The 27,169-nt window shown below is 38.8% G+C and overlaps 1 protein-coding gene and 1 pseudogene across 8 annotated transcripts in view; both read right to left on the bottom strand.

Moving 5' to 3' along the window:
* The window catches only part of Erbin (erbb2 interacting protein), a 133,574-nt gene that overhangs the window by 71,602 nt on the left and 34,803 nt on the right, over positions 1–27,169 (bottom strand). For all 8 annotated transcript variants that reach the window (XM_008838819.3, XM_029566299.1, XM_008838821.3 and 5 more), the window contains exons 2-4: positions 18,930–18,977; positions 15,251–15,448; positions 13,159–13,276 (exon numbers count right to left, since the gene is read on the bottom strand). In XM_008838819.3, coding sequence (XP_008837041.1) covers positions 13,159–13,276; positions 15,251–15,439 — 307 coding nt within the window. In that variant the 5' untranslated portion in view covers positions 15,440–15,448; positions 18,930–18,977. The remainder of the gene's footprint in view (positions 1–13,158; positions 13,277–15,250; positions 15,449–18,929; positions 18,978–27,169) is intronic.
* Positions 23,115–24,921, bottom strand: LOC103738706 (annotated as a pseudogene).

The raw sequence follows: 27,169 nt of genomic DNA, 5'->3' as shown, positions 1-27,169 counted from the left end.
TTATACTAAGGGAAAGAAGCCAGAGACAGGGGCCATATATTGTATGGTTCTGTTAATATGAAAATGATAAAAAAAAAATCTTTGCAGAAACAAAGCAGGTTAAGTGCTGCCTGGTGTTATGTAGGTATTCCTTCCAGATTTAAACTTCTAAGTGAAGTTCTTAAGAATTAGAATCTCACCAAACTTGGAAAGAATCACATACCTTCTCCCCAAGATTATGTAAACCACTGTTGGGACAGAGGAGACTCCACCGGAGCTCCTACAAGTTGGGCAGGAAGCTCCAGTGATGTGCCTTTCATGAGCTGTCACCCATGCTGAGCTGGGCTTTTTGATGATGCAGCTGTCCAAGTATCCATGCTCCTTTAAGCAACACCAATGAACTCACTGGCTCACAAAGCTAGACTGTGGTCTATCCTTGGTACCATATCCAAGGTGAATAGATGTTTGACCATTTATAGGAAAAGACACACACCACCAGAGGCTGGGAGAGGCTAGAACAGGGAGTGACTCCTTAATGGGTACAGGAATTCTTTTTAGGGTGATGAAAATATTCTAGAAGTATGGTGATGGTGAAATAAAATTTCAAATGTGGTCAAATGTCACCCCTAAAATTTGCACAATTTAAGATCTTTTAATTTTCAAATCCATATCTCTAATTCTTACCCCTTCTTTAACTCCACGTAAGAATCTTCAAAAATCACTAGGTTTTGTTCAGATACTTCAAATTCAAACATATTTATTCTACTATTGAGCAAATATATGCCAAATACACAGAAAGTGCAAGACATGTTATATACTACTACAAATACTACGTTTTTGTATTCTTCATGAAAATAGAAAATGGAGCAAGGAGGTGGGGAGATGACAGTTCATAAAGTGCTTGCCATGCAAGAAGGAGGATCTGAATTTGAATCCCCAACACTCATGTAGAAAAGCTGGGTGCAGTAGTGTGGGCCTGCAATCCCAGCTGGGAAAGAAAGATTGGAAAATGGCAAGGGTTTGCTAGTCAGCCATTCTAACAGAACCAGTTAAGAGTGAGTATAAAAATCAATGAGAAATCTTGTCTCAAAAACCAGGTAGAGAGTAATTGAGTAAGATACCTGAATTCAACCTCTGGCCTCCATATATATATGTGAACATGTGTGCATACATAACATGTACACCTACCACACCCAGAAAATGTAGTGAGGAATATAATTTTACCATACTGGGTTCTTCCTATCCCAGGAAAGTTCTTTCTCAGTATCTTTTGTTCTTTTTGCTCCTCTTCCAGATCTCAAGATTGTTAAAGTATAACCAGGGTTCATTCTTTGGGCTTCCCCCCCTATATTTTTGTCTTTAGTAAATGCAACGAATCTTAGTCTTTCACATCACTGTATGACAACAACTCCCAAATGTGTACCTCCAGCACATTTTCTGACTGAATTCCATACTCAGGAAAAACTGGTTGAGATGTCTGCATCTCAAACAAACAAACAAACAACCCTGAGCTCCTCACATAGCCTATAGTATGGGAGAAAATTGTTGTAAGCTATGCTTCTGACAAGTGGTTAATATTTAGAATATATAAAGAACTATAAAAATTAAACACCAAAAAATTCAAAATAAATAAATGAGTAAATAAAAATCAATAAATGGGTCAATGAACTGAACTCTGAGATTTATCTCACCCTAGTCAGAATGAGAGAAAACAAATGTAGGTGAGGATGTGGGGAAAGAGAAACATTTATTCACTGCTAGTGGGAATGTGAACTAATACAGTCCCTATGGACATCAATGTGGAGGCTTCTCAAAAAAGTGAGAATAGGCCGGGCATGGTGGTGCATGCCTTTAAACCCAGCACTATGGAGGTAGGGGCAGGCAGATCTCTGTGCGTTCAAGGCCAACCTGGTCTATATATCAAGTTCCAGGCTAGTGACAGCTACACAGTGAGACCCTGTCTCAAAAAAAAGAAATTTGAACTACCATACAACCCATCTTTCTTCTACTCCTAGTCATATGCCCCTCAAAGGACTCTGTATCTTACTACAGAGATACCTTTACATCCATGTTTATTTTTGCTCTTTTTACAATGGCAAGGAAATGGAATCAGCCTGGCTGTCCATCAACAAATGAATGAATAAATCATGAAAATGTGGTATATATAAACAAAGGTACTTTATTCAGCCATGAAGAAAAAGGAAATTATGAGATCTGCAGGAATATGGAAAGAACTAGAAAACATTAAGCAAGGTAGCCCAGACTCAGGACCACAAATAACACGTTTTTATAATATGCAAATCCTAGCTCATAATTGGTAAGGATGTGTATCTAGGTGGGAATAAATGTGGGTAAAGATTATGAAACTAGAAAGGGGTCTGTAAGATGGAAAAGAGGCTTTTAAGAGAGGAGTATGTAGAAGACACTAGAACATATGAGATACTAAGTGTGGAAAGGGGAATGCTACTATGGATGAAAGGGTACAAGCAGGGAAAGGAGGAGGCAGGTATATGGGGAAATCTCGGTGTGGAAATCAACCAAAACAAAAGTATGTAAGAAAATGTCATAAGGAAATCTATTTACTTTGTAATCTAATTAAAAAAAAAAAAAAAGCAGTTCCTGAGATGTTCCCTTAGAAAAAAAAAAAATCACAACTCCTACAAATTTCTCCCTCTCATCTGGTGGTAATCTTGTACTTCCGGTCACACGATTAAAAAAAAAAAAAATCAACAAGGTCATCTTTATCTGTTTTTTCACATTCTCACCTGATCCATCATGACAGTGATTCTATCTTCAAAGACATCCATAGTCTGTTCATGCCTATTTCCATCACTATTATTTCGCCTGCAAAGGTCCTACATTTTTATCTGTTCCTCCAAATTCCAATCTGTTTTTATTCCTATCTTTTATTTTGCTCCCTTCTCCCTTTATGTTATTCACATTTGTACAGACACTAGAACCTTACACAATTTTACACTAGCTATTTCCTCTTTTTGGATACACTTACCTCACATATGTACCTAGTAAACTTCCTTAGCTCTGGAAGTTCTTGCTCAAGTCATGTTCTCAAAAAGACTTACCTCTCCTCACCCCAGCACTATTGTTAGCTAGTCTACATAAGCAGAATAGAAAGATAAGGAAAATTAAGAGGACTTGGGAAAGAAGCCCCAAATGCTAAACATCCCTTTCTTCAGTTAATAAATTACTGTATACTAACTAGCCTTACTGTTGCTCTTCCTATAGACAAGATTTAAGATAATCAGCTGAGACAAAAATTCCAACACAATTAAGAAAATTTGCTGGGAAGGTTGCCCACATAGAGACAGTATTTCTTTTATAAACATACTTCAACTAAGAATGTTAAAGTACCAATAAACCACACTTAAGGCCTAAGCATGTATAATCAAGCATGGCCTTTCTCCCTTTGCAATGTTTTAGGAATCGTAAAAGAAACTATAGTAAAAGACATGTCTTTTTTGCTGTTATTTTTTGAGACAGGGTCTTACTCTGCAGTTTAAGCTATCCTGACCTCACTGTGTAGCCCACACTGGCTTTAAAACCATGGTGATCTTCATGTCTCTGCCTCCTAAGTGCTAGGATTACAGGTGTATACCACCTTGACACCACTGCTTAAAAGACATGTTTTAGGGCTGGGGAGATGGTTCAGTGGTTAAGAGCACTGGCTACTCTTCCATAGGACCCAAGGTTGATTCCCAGCACCCAGATGGCAGCTAACAACTGTGTGTTACTCCAGTTCCAGGGGGTCTGATGCCCTCTTCTGACCTCCATGGGCATTGCACGACATGGATGCACTTACATACATGAAGACAATACACTCATACACATAAAAATAAATAAAATATTTTTTTAAATACATGTTATACTCCCTTGTGCAACTTTTCTGATCCATGGTTTTACATTATCAAACTGTAATTCTATACAAGGCATTTCAGGAACCACTCTGTGAACTTATATGCCAAAAATAAGAGGGAGTGCTTAGCCCTGAATGGGGCACCTGTATCAAACCTTGCCTCTCAAGACTCAGGGATCATTGTGGAAGAAGGGGTGGAAAGACTGTAAGAGCCAGAAGTGGTGGATGACTACAAGGTAACAGTGTTTTCCAGATATCAGGGCAGTTACTCATATGATTTCATAGCAATTGTGTCAGCATGCACAAGACCTACATAAGCTCAAGCCAGACAAATTCCCAGAATGGAGGGGGAGGAGTTGGATAAGAAGCCCCAACCCTTGCTAAGGTAACTGACAGCTGCTACTGGGACAGGGAGAGTCAGTTTTCTACAAGTGTGTGATGCTGGATAGGTTGACCAGGCTCCAGGGGATAGACTCACACCAAAGGGCATTTGAGGACACAAATTAGACTCAACACATCTTGAGAAAATAATAATACACAACATGAAATCTGGTGGAGAAACAGTAAGGTGGCATGCAAACAGGGGAATATAAATAAGATAAAAATACACTGTGTGAAATACTCAAAAATTCTATGGGAAAAAAAAAAGGCAGATGAACAGTGGGATTACAATCCCACTGCTGGGAAGAAGGAATGAAACAAGGATTCCTGGGGCTTGCTTGCCAGCCAGTCTAGCCAAATCAATAAGCTCCAGGTTCAGCAAGTAGAACCTGTCTCAAAAAATGAGGTAGAAAAATAATAAAGTATTTTCTAAAAAGATTTAAAAGGAGCTAGAGAGATGGCTCTACTCTTGCAGAGGACCCAGGTTCAATTCCCAGCACCCACATGGCGACTAACAACTGTCTATAACTCCAGTTCCAAAGGATTCAACACTTTATTCTGACCTCCATGGGCGTTAACACATCAAGAGTGCACTTACATACATGCAGGCAATATACTCATACACATAAAATTAAAATAAATATTAAAAAATAAGGTAGAAAATGACTAAAGAAGATATTTGACATGGAGCTCTGGCCTCCACATGCACATGTACAAACACATACGAAAATCTGTATACACACACACACACACAATTTTTTTAAAAGTTCCTCAGTAACTCTTTGAGATTTAACTTTAGAAGCCACCAAAATATATATATATGGCTATTACTAAATCAATTAAGTGTGGAATATGAAGCTGATCTGGCTGGCCAGGCAGGTGTCCCCTTCCTCCCTCAACATTCCATGTGTGTCTTTGCTGAAGGGTAGAAGAGGAAGACTTTCCCTAAAAAAATGGGATAGGTCTTCGGTTAAGGGTATACAAAGCAGCTGTGGTCTCCTGCTAGAACCTCCAAACAAGTTCTCAAGACAATTAAGTGTGACTGTCATGAGAACCCCATATCCATACTTGGGTATGTTCTATCCTTTCCCAGTGTTTCTCTTTCTATTAACCAGTGTACATAAATCTATGTCAAAAACTTCTTAAACTTCAACTCAGGGGTAGGGCAGGGAGAGGTCTACCAGAGATGGCTCAGCAGTTAAGAGCACCAGCTGCTCATGCAGAGGACCCAGGTTCAGTTCCCAGCACTCACAGAGGCTCACAACCAACTGTAATGCCAGTTCCAAGGGTTCCAACACCCTCTTCTAAACTCCTTGGGCAGTGAACACATGTAGTGCACAAAGATACTTGCAGGCAAAACTCTCATACACATAAAATAAAAATGGATTCTGCAAGATATGGTAATATAAACCATATGGGTATGGGAGGCTGAAGCAGGAAAATGGAGAGTTAAGGGCCTGTCAGCCTTGGCTATGGACACACACACACACACACACAAACACAAAAACACACAAACACACACACATTCTCCAAGAGCTGAGTCAACACAACATAAAGCAAGAATAATTTTAGAAATGTAAAACATGAAAGGAAAAAATACTGTTTCTTTCCCATTAAATTGTCATACTCGCTTAATGTAACTTCCTTTGGTTTAAAGAGAAAATGTTTTTTCTATGGCTTTGTCCTCAGTCTTCAGATTTCTCTGGTTCAAGTGTTTGCTTTCTGCTCTGGCCACAAACTTTCAATCTATTCTTCCTGGTCTTGCAATTAAAAAGAAAGGCTTTGGTTAATCTTCTAGCATTCCCAAATCAGACAAGGAGACAGGTACGAGCTTCTCTGTCTTTTAACTTATTTTACTCAGTATGTTGCTAAGAGAATAAAGAGCTACAAAGTCTTCTACTTCCTTCTCCATTAATTTTCCTGATCAAATATTTAGACACAAATTTTAATTATCATTCTGATTAGTCTCTTCTCTATAAGACAGGCTATATGAACACAGCAAAAGATAATTTCTAACACCAGTTGCTATTTCCAATGGCTTGGGGATAGCAGTTTGGCAAACTATGTCTTTTAAAAGCTTAGAGGGTTGACTCCATGGTAGAGAAGATGCCTAACATAAACAGCACACTGTAGATTTATCCCCAACATGGGAAAAACCAAAAAACAAAAGCTTACACAAACCAAACTTTGGAAAGGAAACGGCAAATTAAGACTCTTGTTAAGTACTCTTATTTAATTTCTTATCAAATTAATATTCCCATCTTACCACAGACTAGAAACTAAAAGAAATCCTGTATTTCTAAATAAATACAAATATTAACAATATACTTTAAACGTATGTACCTACTGACTAGTAAGTTTAATGTATTCAGCAGTCTTACAAGGCAGACATGACTATTACAAATGCTCCAATGGAGACAGATTAATTCCGCAATGTAACAACAGACCCAATAAACAGATAAGCAAAGAACAGAGACCATTTATTTTTACACCTAAATATTTTGTGTGTGTGTCACATTCATGCGGGTGTACATGTGTGCACGTATGTGTGGATTCTGAAGTTCAACACTGGATTTTCTCCTCTACTGTTCTCTACTTTATTATTTCTTGAGACAGGGTCATTCACCAAACATGCAGATGTATGTGATTCTCCTGCCTCCAAGCCCTCAGCACTGGAATTATAGGCACATGCTTCTGAGCCTGGCTTTTTACATATGTTCTGAGAATCCAAACTCACATCCTCATGCTTGCACAGCAAGCACTTTACACACTGAGCCAACTCTCCAGCCATACTCCTAAGTATTTTAATCATAAACCATACTACCTAGTTAATTGAAAAAAAAGGAACTACATAAAAGACCAGAAATTATGACAATAAATGTCAAAACCCTTAAACAAGTGCTTTTTAAATACAATTCGCTGAAAGTATTGATAATAAAGAACACCAAAATGTGTCCTGTCTCCTTCCAAATGGAGCAAGAGCCAACAAATCTCAAAACTGTAGATAGTCTATAAACTAAACTAATGTAAAAGCCTAAAAAGAGAATAAAACTTACATATACAAGTTTACAGCTTCTAATTCAAGATTTGATATATTAACAACAGAGACAAAAACTCAGAATATAAAACATATCTGTCTCTATCACAGTGGTCAAGTAAACACTAAATACTAAACACTAAACACTAAATACTAAATAGAATTTTAGTAACTATGAGATATGACAAAGATCATATTCACTTAACATATCACGTTAATATATCATGTAATAAAAAATCCAACTAACAAAATTCAAATTTCTCACAATCAGCTCTATCAGCCTACCCCCACCCCATGGCACACTATATTCCTGTCTTTTTAATAGAGTAGACCTGCAGAGATACACAAAGTAGGGTTAAATGTTATAAATTGATCAAAATCACCTCAGTTCCCTATAAGTAAAATTGGTTACTTTTACCACTCAAAATGATGAAATATAAGAAATTGGAATTTATTAGGCAAGATATCAGTTCTGATACTATCACAGTCCTATCTCTCCACAGACACCACCAATGAAATGTTTCAATTAGGTATCAGTCAAAGGTGAAAAGGAGAGGGCTGGGAACAGTGACAGACATCACTGCATCCTAGCACTCAAGAGGTAGAGGCAGGAGGACTGTCACAAGTTAGAAGCCATCCTGGTCTATACATAGTAAGTTCCAGATCTGGTTCCAGGTTCCAGGCCTGGTCTATACAACAAGATCCTGTCACAAGTAAACAAATATATAAAAATAAAGAGTTAAAGGAGAAAAATATAAGTAATGAGCAAAAGGCAAGGGAGTGAGAGCAATCAGAAAAGAATCAGAGCTGGAGGAGATGGCTCAGCAGTTAAGAGCTCTGGTTGCTTTTGCAGAGGACCAGGGTTCAGTTTCCAGCACCCACATGTCAGCTTAAAATCATTAGTAACCCCAGTTCCAAGGGATTCAACACCCTCTTGTGTCCTCGGCAGGCAAGGCACACATGTGGTGCACTCATACATGAAGTAAAAAGACTCAAACACATTTAAAAAAAGAAATTTAAATAGAAAAGAACAGGTCAGTTTAATTTTTAGTTACTATAACTTGTAAAAGTTTCTTGGCAGCACTAATATCATTCTCAGGCCATAAGTTCTTTTTACGTAGTTATCCTTAACCTTTTGATGACTTGAAAAATTTCCGAATCCTCTACCATCAGTGTGCTGGACAGCTTTAGTGTCAACTTGACACACCTGGGTTGAGGGAGCCTCAATTGCGGAACAGCCTTCATTGGACTGCTATGGAGTCCATGGCCTGTGGCCATGTCCATGGTGCACCTTCTTGATTGTTGAGTGATGTGGGAGGGCCCAGCCCACTGTGAGTGGTGCCACCGCTGGGCAAGTAGGCCTGTGTTGCATAAGAAAGCAGGCTGTGCAGGGGCCAGAGGAACAAGTCAGTAAGCAGTGTTCCTCCATGGCCTGTGCTCCAGCTCCTGCCTCCAGGTTCCTGCCCTGAGTTCCTACCTTGGGCTCCCTAATGAACTGTGACCCAGGAGATGTAAGCTGAATAAACCCTTTCCTCCCCAAGTTGGTAGTGGTCAGAGTGTTTTGTCAAAGCAATGGAGAAACAAACCAAGACAGAAATTGGTACCAGAGAGTTGGGTACTGCTGTGACAGACCTGTTTGGGGAAGACTAAGCACCCACATGGCAGCTAACAACTGTTCGTAACTACAGTTCCAGGGGATCCGACAGCTCTTCTGTCCACACTGGTGCACTTACCTACGTGCAGGCAATACATACACATAAAATAAAAATAATAAACAAAATATTTAAAAAAACAGTTAATTTGACTTAAGTGTGTGTTCACCTGCATGAATTTATGTGTACCACATGTATTCAAAGAGCCCTTGGAAGACAGAAGAGGGTGTCAGATCCCCTTGACTTGGAGTTACAGGTGTTTGTGAGCTATTATATGGGTGCTGGAAACTGAACCTGAATTTTCTGTGAGAGCGGTAAGTGCTCTGGGCAGTCTAACCAGCTCCAATTTGCATGGCCTAGGTACAGGTTTTGATGTGGTCTGACATTCAGATTCTCTTAATTCCTAAGAATCATTTGAATTCAGAAGAGTATATAAGATGCAAATACTTTAGGAATTTGTTTGACAAGGGAACTTTTTTGCTCTGGAGTTCATGTGGGATTAAGTGGAGTGTTGTACATTGTGGTACATTTGTTTGATCAGACATTGAGTAGTTGTTAAAAATGACAGAAGATGATAGAAGCATGGAGAAATGCTTATGTATAGTAAAGAAGCCAAATATTCAGGGTAAGGATGTAGCTCAGTTCAGGATTGAGAATCTGTGGGGTCTGGTCAGCTGGGGCTGAAGAATCAGCTGTGACTAAGAAGAAACCAGAACCTGAAGCAAAACCTTTGCTTTGCTGGGACAATTGATGCTGGTTAGCTGGGGCTGAAAAATCAGCTGTAAGTAACAAGAGAGCAGCATCACTGAGGTGAAATCTTCTGGGAGGTATTTCCTCAGGGTCAGCACACAGAGGGGACCCAAGCCTCCATCTCAGGCTAGAAGCAGGACTTGGTAATGTGTAAGAGTCTCCTGCATGGTTCTGATGTTGAAAGCGTGAAGGGGTCACAGAGAGCAGCTGAGGCTTGGCACTGTGAGAGGCCAGGAAAGGCCATAGGTGAAAGTGCAGCTTCAGCTGCAGTGAAGACCCCAGGATTGAAGGGGCCATGGAGAGAAATCTGAGGCTTTGCACCCCAAGAGGCAAGAAGAGGCCATTGGTGAAGGTGTAGCCTCAGTTTCAGAGGAGACACCAGCTTTTTGGAGATGCCAGGGCCATGGGACAACCACCAAGGACCGCAGTAGGTGTGGAATGAAGCTGGCCTCGGTCTGTGAGACTGAGTGTGCTGTGAATGGCAGAGTCAGAGAAGTGGAGCTGCCAGAACCCTTTGGAGTCCAGAAGATCGTGAGTGAATCCCAGATGTCCAGCCTCGAGCTACTCTGCTGGACTTTGGTTTTGCTTAGGTGTGCCTGATTCTTCCCTTTGAAATAGGACAGTACTTGTTTTGGATTTTACAGAAGCCCACCCACAGTTAAGAGAGTATTAAAAGAGGCTATGGACTTTTAAATATTTGGATTTTTTAAGGACTATGGGGTTTTTAAGGTTGTGCTGTTTTGTGTTGTGATATTAATGTTAATATCATATCTTGGGAACAAGAATTGGAACGGTTATGCTTTAGTAGTGATGTGTTTGTGTGTCAAGTTGACAAGGGGTCAGTTGTGCTGGACAGCTCTGGTGTCAACTTGACACACCTGGGTTGAGGGAGCCTCAATTGGGGAATTGCTTTCATTGGACTGGCCTGTGGCCATGTCCATGGGGCTCCTTCTTGACTGTTGGGTGATGTGGGAGGGCCCAGCCCACTGTGGGTGGTGCCACCCCTGGGAGGGTGGGCCTATGTTGCATAAGAAAGCAGGCTGAGCAGGGGCAGGGGAGCAAGTCAGTAAGCAGTGATCCTCCATGACCCGTGCTCCAGCTCCTGCTTCCAGGTTCCTGCACTGAGTTCCTACCTTGGGTTCCCTAATAAACTGTGACCCAGCAGATGTAAGACGAATAAACCCTTTCCTCCCCAAGTTGGTAGTGGTCAGAGTTTTTTGTCACAGCAATGGAGAAACAAACTAGGACAATCAGTAATTCAAGTTCCAGGCAGGACCAAACTCCCTCTTCTGGCCTCCTTGGGCATTGTATGACACACCATACAAGCAGGCAAAACACATAAATACATTTTTTTTTTTTAATTGTTAATCCCAGTACTTGGGAGGCAGAAGCAGGAGGATCACTGTGAGTTCGAGGCCCACCTGGTCTACATAGTGAGTTCCAGGTCAGCTGGGGCTACAGGGAGACCCTGTCTCAAAAAGACCACCCCCTCAAAAAAAAAAGTTGTTATCAACAGGCGTGGTAGCCCACGCCTTTAATCCCAGCACTCGGGAGGCAGAGGCAGAGGCAGGCAGATCTCTGTGAGTTCAAGGCCAGCCTGGTCTGCAATAGTGAGCGGGGGCTAAAAAGAGACCTTTTAAAAAAAAAAACAAAAAAAAAAAAAAAAAAAAAAAGTTGTTATCAGCCAGATGGCACATGCCTTTAATCCTAGCACTAGGGAGGCAGAGGCAGGTGCATCTCTGTGAGTTCAAGGCCAGCCTAGTCTACATAGTGAGTTCCACGACAGCTGGGGCTACAGGGAGACCCCCTGTCTCAAAAAGACCACAAAAAAATTCTGATCATCTTCCATACTTTCCTCAGTGTGTTGAAAGCTAAACAAGAACCTCGGTCAATAATTTCAACATTCGAGGATCTATAATTATAAAATACCACATTAATAGACTGAGAAAGAAAAATTTCTTGAATGCCAAAAAATTTTTTAAACTTCAACATAATTAAAAATTTTCATACAAACTAGATATAGAAGGAGTGTTTTTCAACACAATAAAAACCTAGTAAGATAAACTCACCACATCATTTTCAGTAATGAAAAGTTCAAAGCTTTCTTTCTAAGCAGAATGGCATTAGTGTGACAAAAGACAAATGCCAATGGGCCAGAACAGAGTAGAAATAAACCCATACATTTACAGTCAATTGATTTCAACAAAGGTGCCGAGAACACACAATGAGGAAAAGAGGCTCTTCTGTGGAACTGGGGCAAAGAGGTTCCATGTGCAGACCAATGAAATGGACCATCTTAAACAAATGTAGAATTCAACTCAAAAGGGATTAAAGACACAAGCATGAGACCGGATACTGTAAAACTGCTTTAATAAAAGGAAAGGGGGCCTATACAACATTTTCTAGAAATATGACACCAAAAGGATAGGCAATAAATGCCCCCCCTCAAAAAAAACCTGATTACACAATATGAAAAGGCTTTGCACAGCCAAGCAAACAATGAACAGAGCAAAAAGACAATCCTCAGAATGGAAAAGAATGTTTGCAGGCTATACATCTTCTAAGAGAACAGAGAGAAGAAAGGTCTGCACGTCTATGTTCACTTCAGTAATATTAACAATAGTCAAATTTGGCGGGCTGGAGAGGGCTCAGTGGTTAAGAACACTGGTTGTTCTTGCAGAAGACCGGGTTCGAATCCCAGCACCCACATGGCAGCTAACAACTGTCCATAACTCCACTCCCAGGGGATCTGACAGCCTCTTCTGACTTCCTCTGCATTGCACAACATGGGTGCACTTACCTATATGCAGGCAATACACACAAACACATAAAAAAGTAATAGTAATAAAATTAAAAAATAGTCAAATTTGGAACCAATCTAAGCTTTCATGAATAAATGAGTCAATAAAGAAATATGGCACATACAATGAAATACGATTCAGCATTAAAAAGAAAACTTTGTCATTTGTGAACACATGGATGGGCCTAAAGGATATCATGTTAAGTAAAATAAGTCAGGAACAAAAAGACAAACAGTCCATGATCCCCAATACAGAATCTTAAAAGGACAAACTCATAGAAAGCAAAACAGGTTATCAGGAGCTAGGTAGCGTGAGGAAGGTGGGAAGACTGAGAGGATTGAGGAGTACAAACTTTCAGTCAGAAGGAATATATTTGAGCGATCAATAGTACGACATAAGCCATAATAATATATTTAAAACTCACTCATTTTTTCAGTTGCTTTAAGCTGTAATAGATTCTACGTTTATAAATAAATTCCAAGCCAAGGATATGACACTTTCACTATATTTGTATAAAACTGGTTACAAAACTTTTGAAATGGGAAAAAATGTTTTTCATATTTATGTAAAATAGATTTATTCTTAGGTGAAGCTAATACATTATAATCTAAATTTTTACATTTTTGTGAAAATAGAAATCCTAACAATGAAACATGTTCCCAAGTATAAGAATTAGGAGGATCTTACCATTTTTGCTGACATCCAGTTCCCTGAGATTAATAAGATTTGCAATGGATGCTGGTAATGCTGTTAAATCATTGTCTGGCAAACTCAGTTTATGTAGAGACTGACAGTTAAAAAGTTGCTAGGGAAAAAGAGAGAGAAGAAAATCTGATTATCTTTTATATTTCCATAAGTATTTTGTGGACTAATTTTATACAAATAGATAAGACTCATATCAGAGCTCAATGAGTTACACCTACACTAACACTAGGAAAGACTTCATTGTTCTGGTTCTGCTACCATTGATCTGAATAAATCTGAATCACTTAGAATGACTTACAGCCTCATACTTCTACCCTAATAGACTACACTTAGTGAGCTCAGTGAGAATAAGCCCATAAGCTGTGGCTGTCACATATGACAAGTTCTGGAACTTGTCTTTGAATCAAGCTTATTCCAAAATGAAAGCCCCATTTAAGAACATAATTCCCAAATGTGAAATTGTTAGGTATGTGATAGATGCATGTTCAGTTATTTGCACTGTTAGAGCAAGTCTCTTTCTTTTCAACACAGCCTCTAAATTCAGACCCTACTGGTGACTAATCCTGGTTTTCCATATTCTGTAGAACTCGTCATGGAATAACTTAGTTTCTAGAGAACATATAATGAAGAATAGTAAATTACAAAGTATACTACAATCACAACATAGGTGTGTAATTCACAACCATGTACTTGGCAACCTTTAATATTTTTTCCAGTTGTTTCAGACTTCTCCACAAAATTACCAAGGATAAATCGAGGATAGTGGCTCATGCCTAGAATCCCAGGATCTGGGAGGCAGAGGCAGGAAGAATGTTGTAAATTTGAGACACTACCTCAAAAAAGCAAAAACAAACAAACAAACAAACAAATTAAAAAAAAAAAACCTACCTAAGATAGCATAGGCTTTCAAGTACTTGTTACCAGAAAAAAAGCCTTTTGTCTACTGTCACTCAGGATGTTTACACACATACAATATCTAAAACAAGTATTTCAGGAATCAAGGGCTCTGTGCAACATATTCTACTTCCTACATTATAGTTAAGGTTGCCAGATTAAATACAGTATACCCAATTAAATTTGAACTTGAAATAAACAATCATTTCTGAGTACAAGCATATCATACGTACCGCACACTTACACTAATTATTCTTGTAAGCATGTTATATTTTTATTTTCTAATTCTTACAGTCCAAATTATAGTTCATTTTTCAAAATGTTGGTAACACACACTAAATTGTTCACTGGTAATTGTGGTGGGCTATTTTGGAAACGGGGTCTCACTCCACAGACATGCAGGCTGTAGCAGTGAATTCACTATGTATCTCAGAATGGCCTTTAGCTGGAGACCTCCCTGCCTTTCTCACCACCATTCCCAGCTGCAAGCCGTTTCTTAAGTCACCAATTGCAAACCTTTGCTTAACGCTTCAAAAAACTACTGTTCAGATGCTATGGAGCCCAATAAACAATTTTCAGCTACTGCAGCCTTTTCATAATATGGGTAACAAGAGGAATGAAAATGATACCAAAAAAATTCCAATAGCAGGTGATAACTTGAGAAGGAACTTCAGAGAAGCTTCTCCACAGTTGTTATTAGATTTCAGAAATCTAAGTTCTCCAAATCAATTCCAAACAAACTATAAATGGAGGAAAACAGAATCCTATCTCTTAAAAAAAAAAATCACTGAATTATAAAAGCATGATATAGTAGCTGAAATTACAATTATCCCTAACTTTAACACTGCACAATAAGGTTTTATGAATAGTACACTAATACAGTATAATTTCAGCTTCTTTGCCTGGTTATATTTAATGGCTCCAGAAATTGTATGGTCTCATTATCTATCTAAATGATTATAATATGCTACAAGTAAAAATAAAATTTTAAGTTATTTAGCCAAGTATTCAACAGTTTCAACAAAGGTTTAAAAATCTGTATAATTTTAAATTGTGCTATGAACTGTAAGGTAAGATTAAACCAATACATGGAAACAACACACATACAAATATATGTACAGCATGTAAAATTTTCAGGCACGGAAATTACCAAATGTAATTCTTGACAGTATTTACATACCTTTGGAAGCTCTTCGATTTGATTAGCATCTAAGTAGAGCTCCTCTAAAGTTTTTTCAAAAGTAAAAATCTCTTTCGGAACTTGTTCCAAGCTGCAATGAGAATAATCTAAAGTAGTGACAGTCTCCTCTTCTCCTCGCAGACAGCGACATGGTACCAATCGCACAAACAAACTCCGTTTCGTAGTCATTTTTAGATACTGCAGCATATGGATAAAAACAATTTAAGATATATACATTACAACTACCAATCTTTTGAACAAATAATTACAATTCATATGTCACAACTCACATATCGCAGACAAATAATACCTCTTCACTACTACACACACTCGAAGGAGTCCCTTTAAGACTGCTTTGACAATGCTGGAGAGAAAGCATTGGCTATTCCTGCAAAGGACCTGGGTTTGGTTCAACACCCACACTGTGGCTAACAACCATCCATAACTCCAATTTGAGGGGATCCGATGCCCTCTTCTGGTCTCTGCAGGCATTGCATGCACATGGTGCACTTACATACATGCAGGCAAAACACTCAAACACATAAAATAAAAATAAAGTTTCCCTTTTTAAAAAAGATTACCTTAATATCCACACTCATATATCTACTGGTTTTCAAATTAAACTCAAATACTTTAGTACTCTACAAAACAATCCAAAAAGTAACTACTTGTATACTTCTACAAAAGCAGGCTTTGTGAGTCTACTTAGTTCTCAAAAATAGTATTACAGCAAAGAATTCTCTTTAATCTCTGCCTCTAAAAGTTGTTTCTTAGTAAAGAACCTATGTGTATTACTGGGTAGGAAGTAAGACTGTGAAGACATTTTCAAGTCTTCCTATCCATCCATAAGGAATCAATCACCATTTAACTTTCCTATGATTGTCCCACACGGAAATTCCCATCTGAGGGCTGGAGAGATAACTCAGCAGTTAAAAGCACTGGATGCTCTTGCATAAGACCTAGGTTGGGTTCCCAAAACCCACATTGTGGCTAATAAATATCCAAATACAGTTCCAGGGAATTAATACCCTCTTCTGGCCTCCAAAGGCACTGCATGCATATGGATGCACTTACATACATGCATGCAAAACATTCTTATTACATGTAAAGGATAATAAATAAATAAATAAACAAACAAATAGAAAATTCCCATATGCACCAAGTATAATTTTGTTTCAATCAAATACTAGCCTATAAGTTTTCAAAACAGCTTACGAGTTTTAAATGTGTTTAAAATTACACACTGGAGTAAAGCCACTTAAAATACAGTCTTCAAAGGAGAAAAGGTCAGTTTTGAATTAGTAAAAATTTGCGAGGTCAGTTTTAATTTATTTTTATTTTATGTGTATGAGTGTTATGCCTGCATGTGTGTAAATGCACCCAAGTCATGCAATGCCCACAGAGGACAGAAGAGGGCATCAGATCCCCTGGAAATGAAGTTATGAACAGTTGTTAGCCTCCTACATGTGGTTGCTGGAATTCAAACCCAGGCCTTCTGCAAGAAGAGCCAGTGCTGTTAATCACTAAACCATTACTCCAGCCCCTGCAAGGCCAATTTTATTAAGAGCATAATGTATGAATTCCAATTAGGCTACAATTAAACTAGCAGAGTAATACTTATTTGAATGAGAATGATTGACAATTATTGTTAGCAATTCTTTGTACATAAGTAAAATTCCTGCCCTAGGTACAGATACAAAATATTGTTAACTAGGATAAAGTGCAAATTAAAGTCAGCAAGACCTTAAGCACAAAATACAAGAAAGTATCAAAGAATTCAGTAATAAAAATAAATATCTTAAATACAAAATTGTAATTAACTGAAAAATAATCCATTTATGAACAAAATGATGTTTCACTGTTTTTCCTCATAACATAGGATCCAATACGGCTCTGCAAGGCACTGCACTAACTGCTTTATTTTCTGCTTTATATGATTCTTCAATGCTTGAATTCTGACTTTACACAGTCATAAGGGCACTGTGCTAAAATTATCTCTTTTTTGTTATTATTTTGGGGTTTTTGTTGTCATCATTTTTGTTGTTAAGACGGATCTCCCTGTTGCTTCAGATGGCCTGGAACTCACTAATGTAGTCCAGGCTGGCCTCCATCTTACAGAGACTGGCCTGCTTCTGCCTCCTGAGTGATGGGATTAAAGACATGGGCAACCATGCTCAGCTCTTTAAAGAGTGTAACTGTTATTGAACTGGGACATTAAGAACATTCTACCTGTTATGTCCAGTATGGAAGCCAAGTGTTATTTAAATTTAATATTAAAGTTAAATCAAATATAATTTAAAATGCCATTTTTCCATTCCATTTTATTTCCTATGCTCAACTGTCACATCCCTCTCGGGGCTACCACAGTAGACCAGTAACGGAACATTTCTTTTTTAAAAACATTTATTATTTTTCTTCTACGTCTATGAGTGTATTGACTGCATGTAAGTACACCTATGTCATGCAGTGCCCATGGATGTCAGAAGAAGGCACTGGATCTCCTGAACTGGAGTTACAGACAATTGTTAGCTGTCATGTGGGTGCTGGGAATCGAACCTGGGGCCTCTGCAAGAGTAGTCCATGCTCTAAACCGCTGAGCCATCTCTCCAGCCCCTGAGTTATAGAACATTTCTATCATTACACAAAGTGTAATTTCATAGAGCTAGTCCAGTGTTTCAAACTATGATTCTCACATACCATATTATAACAAACATGTCTAGACACATAATGTGATAGTGTCTAAGAAGCTGGATGATGTCTTTAAAACTCCATTTCTCAGAAACCACTCTAGATTTAGGGAGATAATGAATGAATGACATGGAATGTTATTAACCAAATACATGTAATTTTAAAGATAGCATTATTTATTGTAGATATACTATAGGGCACTTGAGATACAAGGTAATTTATAAGGCAGAGTAACCGTTAAAATGAAATAGGCTCCAAGATTTTTCTACGTAGCTGCAAATAGATGTATGCAAATTATAGCAGGGTAATAAATTCAGAAAAGAAAGATTAAATGGGTGTTTGGCTCCAGGAAGCTGCAGGGACTGTACAATTCAAAGGAAAACTTTCTGTGGATGAAAGCTATAAAGAGAGCAGTTTAGACTTTAGATTTAAATTTTGTTTTTAGACAACGTCTCATGTTACCCAGACCCAGGTTGGCCTCAAAACTCCTAGGGTCAAGAGACCCTCCTGTCTCAGCCTCATCAGTAGCTGGGGTTACAAGTGTGTACCACCATGCTGAACTTTCTAGACCACAAATTAAATTGGGTGGGTGGGCACAGAGCTAACACAAAAACAGACCCCAATTCTCTATAGGTCTGCAAATAAAATAGTATGGAATAAAAACTACTATTTGACTTAAAAGTAAAGGGACTTTAATCCTTGAGAAGAAGAGGGAACATACTACATTCTAAAGGAAAAGAAAAGGAACAAAATTACCTAGAGATCTTCCCTTATACAATACACAAGGAGGCAGCCTAGCCAGGTCGGAATAGAAATGGATGGGCATGGAACTGCCAATCAGAATTGTTTTAAAAGCTACTTTATAAATCAGAATTAACACTGGAGGTAAAAAAAAAAAACCTTCTAATCATAATGGAAGAAAAGCAGTCAACCCAGAAAAGGAGCATAATAAGCAGGGAATTTGCTAAGAAAAGAAATTAAATTGACTTACCTCTGGGTTGAACTTATTTCCCTGGTGTTTCTTAATTGAGCCAACATTCTATGGAAAGCAAAGAGAACCAAAATTAACAATAAAAATGGATCTTTATAACTAAGAAACATTTCTTCTAATTCCTAATTTATATCAAAGGCTAACTGAAATTCTAAAATATTGACCATTGCAAACTGAAAATAGAATCAAATAACCAAACCAAAATACCAGCTGTAGTGGACCTTGTAGCCTTCCCAAATGGGTAAGCAACCTTCTCCTCATGCCTTCTGTGTTTTTGTTTTTACAGCCCAGGAGACCTAGTGTTCCCTAAAGACTTACAAAAGGAGTCATTCAGGTAACCTGCTTTAGTCAATTAAAAAAGACCCCCAAAACATCAATGGGCAACTGGTACACACTAATTGCCATATCTAAATATGACTCCTAGCTTTAATTTTCTCTTATTTCATGGGAATTTCCAAAAACTCAGATTTTCTGCTCCTATAACAAAGCCTTCTGCTGTTACCTTCCCAAATGGGTAAAAAACTTTTTCTTCATGCCAGGCCTACTACTCTGTTTTTTTTTTTTGTTTTTTTTTTTTTTATTTTACTGCTCAAGAACTATTCCTAGAACTCACTATCAAATAACTAATTTAGCTCAAGAACTTTTATTACACAGGAACTGTTGCATTCATTTGTAGCAGCTATACTTCAAAATCTAATCCCTAGATTTGATAACGACTGTTCAGAGTGGAACCTGTACCAGGCTACAAGAAGAATGTAGTTTTTACATCAATATATCTGGACAAATACAATAAAATCTCTAAAATAAAAATCAAATGTGCCAGGAATTTTAAGGAGCAAGGTACAAAAGGAGGAATTCACTAGTGGAATTTAAAACCAATGAATTTTTAAAAATAAAAAGTAAAAGTCACATGTGATGGTGTGTGCCTTTAATCCCAGCACTTGGAGAGCAGAGGTAGATCTCTATGAGTTCCAAAGCCAACAAGAGCTACATAGTGAGCCTATCTTCAAATAAATGAAATAATTAAAACCAATGAATGGTCAGGTTTGTCTTGGTTGCCTCCCCTTCTGGGACCACTAGTCACAATCTTGCATTTTGTCCCTTCATTTTAACCTGCTGTCAAGAATGTGTCTTCTAGGTCTTAATAGTTCCATCCCAAAGTGATGCTTAGATAAGACTTTCAACCCCAGCTAGGTAAGTTTCACTTCTATAATACTTCCTGGACCAGGCAATAAGGACTTTAGCAAAATTGCAGCAGCTTCTTTTAAAAACACAGGTGTATAACTGCGTGCACAACTTAGCTAATTTCTAAACAAATGGCTACCTTCCTAAATAAAAATGTTCATACATTTATAAACTGAGCCTTTATCAAAAACAAATACCTTTTCACTCACCACTAAAATGTCATTTATTCATCTTAGTAAGATATAACAAATTTTCTCCACACAAATAAACTCTAATCATCAATCAACATTTCTTTTTTAGCAGTTTTAATGGTTCTATTTGACAAGTACTGTTAATTGCTTATCAGATTCAGTCCTCCTTTTAAGAGTTTTCATTATTCAGGGTGGTAATGGGCTGAGTTTTCCAGGCCAGGAGAGGTGGACAGGGAGAGATGACACAGGTGAAATAAAAGAATTACATGGTATTCAGAATGCTTTGGGACTAGAATGGCAATATTAGCCCTTCATTTTTCTATCCTTGAATCTGCACATGATGTCTAGGGCTGCATATCCTAGTTCCATAAGTCAACAAACAGGAGGATTAAAAGTCTGTTAGTAAATCTGAGTAGAAAGACAAAATAAGCTCAGTAGCTAAACCGATATTAACTATTGCCTGCTTCTAGATTTCTAGTATATCATTAAACTAACATTCATATTTGCCTTTGCAAGACTCTACTTGCAACCAACACAACTAAGTGTTCACATTTTCTTTACTTGCAACCAACACAACTAGTCCACATTTTCTTTCAGATATAGAATCTGGTTTAAAACACACACACACACACACACACACACACACACACACACACACACACAGAGTAGAGAGGGAAGCTGAGCATAGTGCCTCATGCCTGTAATCCCCACACTCAGAAGGCAGAGGCAGGGAAGAAAGTCCCAAATTCAAATCCATCCTGGTCTATATAGCAAATCCCAGGTTAGGCATAGTTACACAGCAAAACCTGGTATAAAAAAAAAGATGGGGGTGGAATAGCTGGGGAGATGGCTCAGTGGGTAAAAATGGTTTGCCATAAAAGCCCAAGTTTGGATTCCTAGAGTCCATGTAAAAAGGGTTATGCAGCAGGGCGTGGAGCATGCCTTTAATCTCAGCACTCTGGAGGCAGAGGCAGGCATCTGTAAAATGGAGGCCAGCATGGTCTACAAAGTGGGTTCCAGGTCAGTCAGGGCTACAGAGAAACCCTGTGTCAAAACAAAAAACAAAAAACAAACCAAAAAAAAAAAAAAAGAAAAAAAAAAAAAAAAAAAAAAACCAAAAAAAAAAAAAAAAGAAAAAAAGAAATTGGATGCAGAGGAAAATAATCTACTAAAATTAGTATATATTAGTGGCACAGAACAGTGAGTTTCATCACGGCACTTTCAAACATGTAAATAAGAAAGAGAAGCCACTTCTTAACTTTTTTAGTTTTTTGAGTCAGGGTTTTCCTGTAGCCCAAGTTGGCCTAGAACTCACTAAATAGACCAGGCTGGCCTCAAACTCAAAGATTCACCTGCTTTTGTCTCCCAAGTGCTATAATTAAAGGCCTGTGCCACCACACCCAGCACTTGTAAGAAAGGGCAACACCCCTTTGATTTTTTTTTTTAAATGTGTATATGTGTGCCTGCATAAGTTTATGTGTAACACATGCTGCAGGTACCCATGGAGTACAGAAAAGGGTGTCAGATTCCCTGGAACTGGAGTTCCAGGTGGTTGTGAGCTGCGATGTTGCTGTAGGGAACTGAACCAGGTCCTCTGCAAGAGCAGTATGCACTAACTGCTGAGGCATTTCTCCAGACCCTTATAAACTTTTATAAACAGAATATGGCCAACCATTCACAGACTGCAAGACCTCCTGCCATTAACAAAGTTACCAAGGAAGAAAACAGAACCAAATAAACCTTGGGTGGAACTGTGTAACTAACTAGGACAATTCACCCAGAGGAATGAGAGATATTTTGCTTGGTGACTGAGTTTGCTTGCCTAGTATACATGTGGCCCTGGGTTCAATGCCCAGCACTGCAATAAAAGAACTTCAGAGTATTTTTCAAAAACAGGTATTATTGTGTTCTGTCTGTAGAGATTCTGATTTAGTAAATCAGGTATAAAACTCAACATTCAGAGCTGGAGAGATGGCTCAGTGGTTAAGAGCACCAACTGCTCTTGCAAAGGACCCAAGTTTGATTCCCAGCACCTACATGGCAGCTACAAACCATCCTTGACTCCAATTTCCAGGGGAATCCGAAGCCCTTTCTGGCCTCCACAGCATTGCATGACACGGGTACACTCACATACATGCAGGCAACACACTCATGCACATAATAAAAATAAATAAAATATTTTAAAAAAACATTCAGGGCTGGAGAGATGGCTCAGCAGTTACAAACACTGACTGTCCTTGCAGGTGACCCAGGTTCGAATCCCAGCACCCACATGGTAGCTAACAACTGTCCGTAACTCCAATTCCAGGGGCTCTGACAGCCTCTCCTGTCCTCCACAGGCATTGCATGACACGGGTGCACTTACCTATATGCAGGCCTAACACTCATACACATAAAATAAAAATAATAAAATACTTTTAAAAAAACCTCAACATTCATTAGCTTTTCATTCAAGGATGGGATGATATATCCTCAAGCCTTCAAGTCCTCCCATACCTGGGATCCATGCTTTTCTGTGTAGCCATACTCATACCAGGTACTTGCCCCCAGACACCAAAACTGATATCCTGGAATCCAGATCACAAAGCTCTCATGGGTTCACTGATTTTTTGCTAGAACTATGTTTTTTAACTGTAGTTTTTATTATGTTTAGGTTTTTCTTGATACCAGTAACCAGACATTTTGTGTCTTCCTATATCCTAATGAGAAAGAGAAATCCCCATATATTTCTCAGTGTAGATGGTCCCTATTGATAGAAAAAAATATATTACTGTGGAAAAAATACAGTTCGGCTTAAGAATCTGTGGAATTAGGACTGATATAATTTAAGACGCGGAAGAGCTTCAAATAGCTCAAAAGGAGCATGATAGGACAAAAAGAAGAGCTCAGAATTCCAATTGTCCTTCAACTGAAAAATGCTTCACTGAAAAAGTGTTCCTCCCAATCATTGGTCATCTCCATATTCTTTATTAGTAATGTCATCAGGATTATTTCCTCCTCCTCCTCCTCCTCCTCCTCCAAACTGCCTCCCTTCTCCTCCTCCTCCTCCTCCTCCTCCTCCCCCTCCCTCTCCTCTTCTTCTTCTTCTTCTGGTCTTTTTTGAGACAGGGTCTCCCTGTAGCCCCAGCTGGCCTGTAACTCACTATGCAGACCAGGCTGGCCTTGAACTCAGAGAGATCACCTGCCTCTGCCTCCCAAGTGCTGGGACTAAAGGCATGTGCCACCATGCTGGCTTGTTGAGTTCTTCTTAATCAATGTACTTTTCCTTAATCATCATTATCTTTTTCTTGTTACCACCCTTCTTTCTCAGGTTTGTCATCTGACTCCTTTTTTTTTTTCCTCTCTCTCCTTTTCTTCTGCCTCATCATTGTTGATTTCTTTATCTCAATTCTTCTCCACAATAGTGTAACGGGACAGGCAATAAACTGAGAATGCTTCTTCACAATCTCCTTTCCTTCAAGTACTCGGTTTGGTCTTCTTTTAGATGTAGGATAACCTTTGTTCCACAACCCACAGGTTCTCCTGTGTCAGTCCTCACTGTAATGATCCCCCTGCGGAGGACTACCAGGCATACTGCTCATCATTATTATGCTTGGTTATCACAGTCACTTTCTCAGCAACTAAATATGCCAAGTAAAAACCAACACTGGGGGCTGGAGGGATGACTCTGAGGTTAAGAGCACTAACTGCTCTTGTAGAGGACCCGGGTTTGATTCCCAGCACCCACATGGCAGCTAACAACCATCAGTAACTCCAGTTCCAGAAGATCTGATGCCTTCTTCTGACCTCCTTGGGCACTGCATGACATGGATGCAACTACCTACAAGCAGGAAATACACTCATATACATAAAATAATAAAGTAAAATCTTTTTTAAAAAAAAAAACCAACACTGAACTGGCCAATCATAGAGATATTGGCACCAGTCTACAAAGCCTCCATGAAGGCTTTGGTCCCAGACCTGGCTGTCGGCCTTGGTCATTCCAATTCCAGTATCCACAATAATGAGGGTTCGCTCTTGTTTGCTGGGAATTAATGTGTAGCTCCTTCCCAGAGTTGAGTTCACTGAGATCTGTCAAGTTCTCATATCTGATTTTATCCAGAGCACTGAGGCGCTCTCTCAGAAAGATCTCTGTTTGAATAGAAAATACTGATGATCAATGACATCAACTGGGTGATTCCCACCTATGCCGGATGGCTGTAGTGTAAACTTGACACACCTAGGTAGTAGCCATGTCTGTGGGGTATTTTCTCGATTGTTGAGTGATATGGGAGGGCCCAGCCCACTGTGGGTGGTGCCACCCCTGGGCAAGTGGGCCTGTGTTGCATAAGAAAGTAGGCTGAGCAGGGGCCAGGGGAGCAAGCCAGTAAGCAGCATTCCTCCATGGCCTGTGCTCCAGTTCCTGCCTCCAGGTTCCTGCCCTGAGTTTCTACCTTGGGCTCCCTGATGAACTGTGACCCAGGAGATGTAAGCTGAATAAACCCATTCCTCCCCAAGTTGGTACTGCTCAAAGTATTTTGTCACAGCAATGGAGAAACAAACCAGACCACCACCTGAAAGGCAAAAGTCTCAACCTCCTCCATCAGTTGGTTTTGGGTCCGGGTTTCCTCGGGCATCTTCGCTGAGATGTCCATACATGCTCAGCAACGAGCAGCACCAGGATGCTTAAGCACCTCTTAAGGAACAAGTAAAAATGAAGACAGAAAATAGTTCGAACTGTTCGAACTGGGTTGAGGGGGTGATATCATACAGAAAAAAAACTCTGAGTGAATTTCACCTGTTCCAAACACAGAGTTGGCTGAATTTTTCAGTGGCAGGTTGATAAAAACTGGACAAGAGACGACAATTTAGTCAGTATTTATCACAAATGTGTGTTCACAAAGTTGTTCCGCTGGCAATATTTCACACCTAGTGTTCTCATTGTCTTGACAGAATTTTAAACTCTTCTCTATAACACAAAGTCCTGTAGCAGGATTACCTTCCTTATATAGTAAAGTCCTTCAATTCTCTTTCCTTCTAGTGCTTCTGCTAGTAACTTGTAAGATTTTTTTACTTCTAGGATTCATCAAGTGTGATTTAGGAAGCTTCAATTAACCATATGAACAACATTAAGTCTATCTTTAGAGGTAATCTAAAATACCTTTAAGAGGGGTCAGGAATTAGCTCAGAGGTAAAGCCTAAGCCTAGCATATGCAAGACCCTAGGTCTGTGCATAAGCACAACATTTTAACTAATTAACTAAACTACAATGGACAAATGATCTTGAGCATATGCTATGGTGAAAAACTATTTTTATTTGTCCTATCTTATCAAGAACCTCTCTAGAAAACACCAGCTATCAACAGTCTTTTACTCTGTTCCCCTTTACAGCAAAATTCCTCAAAAAAGTTGTATACATTACTGTCTTCGATTATTCTGCTGATTATTACTTTTTTAAAGATTTATTTAAAGCCAGGTATGGTGGCACATGCCTTTAGTCCCAGCACTTGGGAGGCAGAGGCAGGTAGATCTCTGTGAGTTCAAGGTCAGCATGGTCTACACAGTGAGTTCCAGGCCAGCTGGGGCTACAGGGAGAGCCTGTCTCAAACACACACACACACACACACACACACACACATTTATATAAAAAAAATTTAATTCATGTGTATGTGTATATATGTGTGTGTGCCATATATGTGGGGGTACCCACAGAAGCCAGAAGAGGGTGTTAGATCCTTTGGAGCTGGAGCTACAGGCAGTTGTGAGCCACCCAACATGGGTCCTAGGAACCAAACTCAGGCCCTAGAAGAGCAGCAAGCATTCTTAAGTGCTGAGTCATCTCTCTAGTCCTCCAATTGTTCTCAAACCCACCTCAATCACATTTTTTTTTTAATTTTTAAAAATGATTTATTTAATAACAACATACTTAGAAGAAGCATATCATTACAACACAATTGACATATTCAATAATGTTTTCCTGAGGTAGGATGCATCTCTTTCAAATTTGGCTGTAAATTTTTAGGTTTACAGTTGAATTATTACAGTTATACAATATTGTACTCAGTATAAAACCTATAAGACATAAATTAAATGATGTTTTAACCTTTAAAAAAGATCTCCATTTCATTATTAAAATACACAGTTTCATACAGAAAAATTCTTTTTCAATGCAATTGACACTGGATGTTTGCACATGCATTTCTAATCTCTAAATATCTGATTATTACTAGTCACAGTTGGTTACTTTCTGCTCAATCACATTTTGTTCCATCCTTGCAATGAAAACTAAAACTATTCTTCAAATGTCACCAATGGCCAGCCTGTACACTACTAAACTCAAATTTAAGTTCACATCTCAATACTTAACAACAGGAGGCTTCCCCTCAGTGACAAATTTTCTACACTTAGCTTCCAAAACCACGTATCTTAGTTTTGTCACAACACTCTTGAACACACCGGTCTCCTCTGCTTGCTGATCCTCTTTATAATAAACTTTTGAAAAAATTACTGTGACGCACAACACAAATCTCCAGCTTTTTGTTTTGTTCTGTTTTTGTTTCTTTGGAAACAGAGTCTCACTACAGATTGGAACTTGGTACACAGACCAGGATGGCCTCAAACTCAAGACATTTGCCTGCTGCTGCTGGGATTAAAGGCCTGTACCACCATACCCAGATTATTATTTTTACATGCTCTCACACCTATCCCAAGTGATCACTCCATTTCAGTCTTTAAAGTATTAGCACTTTTCAAATACTAAGTACTCACAAAGCTAGAAGAAATAATTTTGAAAGTTTTAGCATAATGAAATAATAAATCTTTGGAAAGATAGATATGTTTAAACTGACTTAAAGATTATACAGTGTCAGGGAGACCCTGTCTCAA

Source organism: Nannospalax galili, unplaced genomic scaffold (assembly GCF_000622305.1).
Source record: "Nannospalax galili isolate Female #2095 unplaced genomic scaffold, S.galili_v1.0 scaffold518, whole genome shotgun sequence".
Classification (NCBI taxonomy): domain Eukaryota; kingdom Metazoa; phylum Chordata; class Mammalia; order Rodentia; family Spalacidae; genus Nannospalax; species Nannospalax galili.
The sequence above is the reverse complement of the archived record's forward strand: the minus strand, read 5'-3'. Positions and strand labels throughout refer to the sequence as shown.